Source organism: Lolium rigidum, chromosome 5 (genome assembly GCF_022539505.1).
Source record: "Lolium rigidum isolate FL_2022 chromosome 5, APGP_CSIRO_Lrig_0.1, whole genome shotgun sequence".
NCBI lineage: Eukaryota > Viridiplantae > Streptophyta > Magnoliopsida > Poales > Poaceae > Lolium > Lolium rigidum.
The window spans coordinates 268,755,731-268,757,247 of NC_061512.1; the positions used below are offsets into that span (position 1 = coordinate 268,755,731).

The window sequence follows — 1,517 nt, forward strand, 5'->3', positions numbered from 1 at the left end:
CTAAAGAGTGAGTGCCGCCAACTCGTGGAGGAAAGCATTGACGTGGTTCTTCTTCACAATGGATCCCATCACGTTTACCCCGTCGTCATTCACATTCCATGGCGGGCAGAGGACGCAGAAGGGCACCAACCCCATCACCCGTGCCGGCCTACCACCGCCGAAATCCGCCATCTCGAGCCCAAGGTTCCGCCAGCTTGACAGGTATATCGTGTTGTACCCGAGCTTCAGCGGCGCTCGGTCTACCTCGCCGCCACCCTTATTGATCTGCTCTTGTACCTTGTGCTTGACGCTCTTGATGAGTTTCACCACGTCCTTTGTGTCGCCGCTTGCCACCTGGGCGCTCGTGGCTTGCGCGGACTCGTCGATCGAGCAGTTGCCATAGTAGCCCTCTGCAGCCCCGACCAGGTGGCGCGCGTTGCTTGTGAAAACGAGCGTCGTCGTCGTCGCAGGACCATCACCGTCGTCGGAGGCGACTGCCCTGGCGCGGCACTGCCACAGTATGGCGACGGCCGCCTCGAACGTCGTGCATCGCTTGCCGAGGGCGAGGCTAACCTCCGATTTGATGCGGCTGATCAGGCTGTAGGGGATAGTGAAGTCAAGCATGGCCATGTTTTGGTCGCTGGTTGTCTCCGCGGACAAAAAGTCCGCGGCAGTCATCCCTTGAGGGCGGGCTGCCATGACTAACTCATCCGACCTCACCGGAACGACGGACGGCAGTGAGAAACCTCGGGCCATCTCTCCCACGGCCTGCAAGAACTGTCCCATCCCCGCCGCGTCGGCCAAGACGTGATCCCACGTCACGCCCACCGCAAACCCGCCACAGGAGAACTCCGTCACCTGCATCACTAACAACGGGTCGGCCTGGCGACACAGCCTGTCCGGGTAGTGAACCACGAGGTCGCTCAGCAGCCCCGGCATGTCGTCGATGCCGCAGCTTGCCGACGCACCAACGAACAGCACGCCCTGACCCTCGCCAGTGCAGCTGATGACTTTATCGCCGCCGTCAGCTCCAGCGGCAAGGCGACCGGAGATAGGGTAGTAGTGCACCAATGCTCGCGACAAGGCTCTCTTCACGGTCTCCACCGGATCGTCGATTGGTTTATTGAAAACCAGGAGCAACGAAACTGGCCCGGTGTCCATTGCCTTGTCGAACGAAGAGAGGTGAATGTTGCCGGTCGACGTCCCCAGCTCGGAAGGGCCGACAATCACCGGCGAGCACTTGGTCACCACGATGCTCATAATTGTTTCTTGGAATGTACGCACTAGTAGTAGTGGAAGCTCTTTAATTTGTTAGTTTCAGCTCCAAACTTGCTCTATATATAGGCTCGCTCTATAGATGGCATGGCATATATGCTTCCCACGACGCTTCCCCCACCTGGTAAATCAGCTGACACACAGCAAAATCTGGATGCCACGTGAGGTACCATTAACCCAAATCTCGAGAAAACCGTGAATAACAACAGCATATATATCAAACGCGCCTCATATCAACTGCACGTACGAACTGCGTGTCCACT

General features: G+C 57.7%; 1 protein-coding gene across 1 annotated transcript; it reads right to left on the reverse strand.

Annotated features, from left to right (window-relative positions):
- LOC124657667 (acyl transferase 15-like) lies at window positions 1-1,242 on the reverse strand. The gene has a single exon (XM_047196181.1). It carries the CDS (start codon window positions 1,237-1,239, stop codon window positions 1-3), a length of 1,239 nt encoding a protein of 412 aa, XP_047052137.1. The 5' UTR covers window positions 1,240-1,242.
- Between the last annotated feature and the right edge of the window lie 275 nt (window positions 1,243-1,517).

What these genes read in the sequence shown, in the direction of transcription:
- LOC124657667 (XM_047196181.1), bottom strand. Translation starts at nt 1,239, where the DNA reads ATGAGCATCGTGGTGACCAAGTGCTCGCCGGTGATTGTCGGCCCTTCC.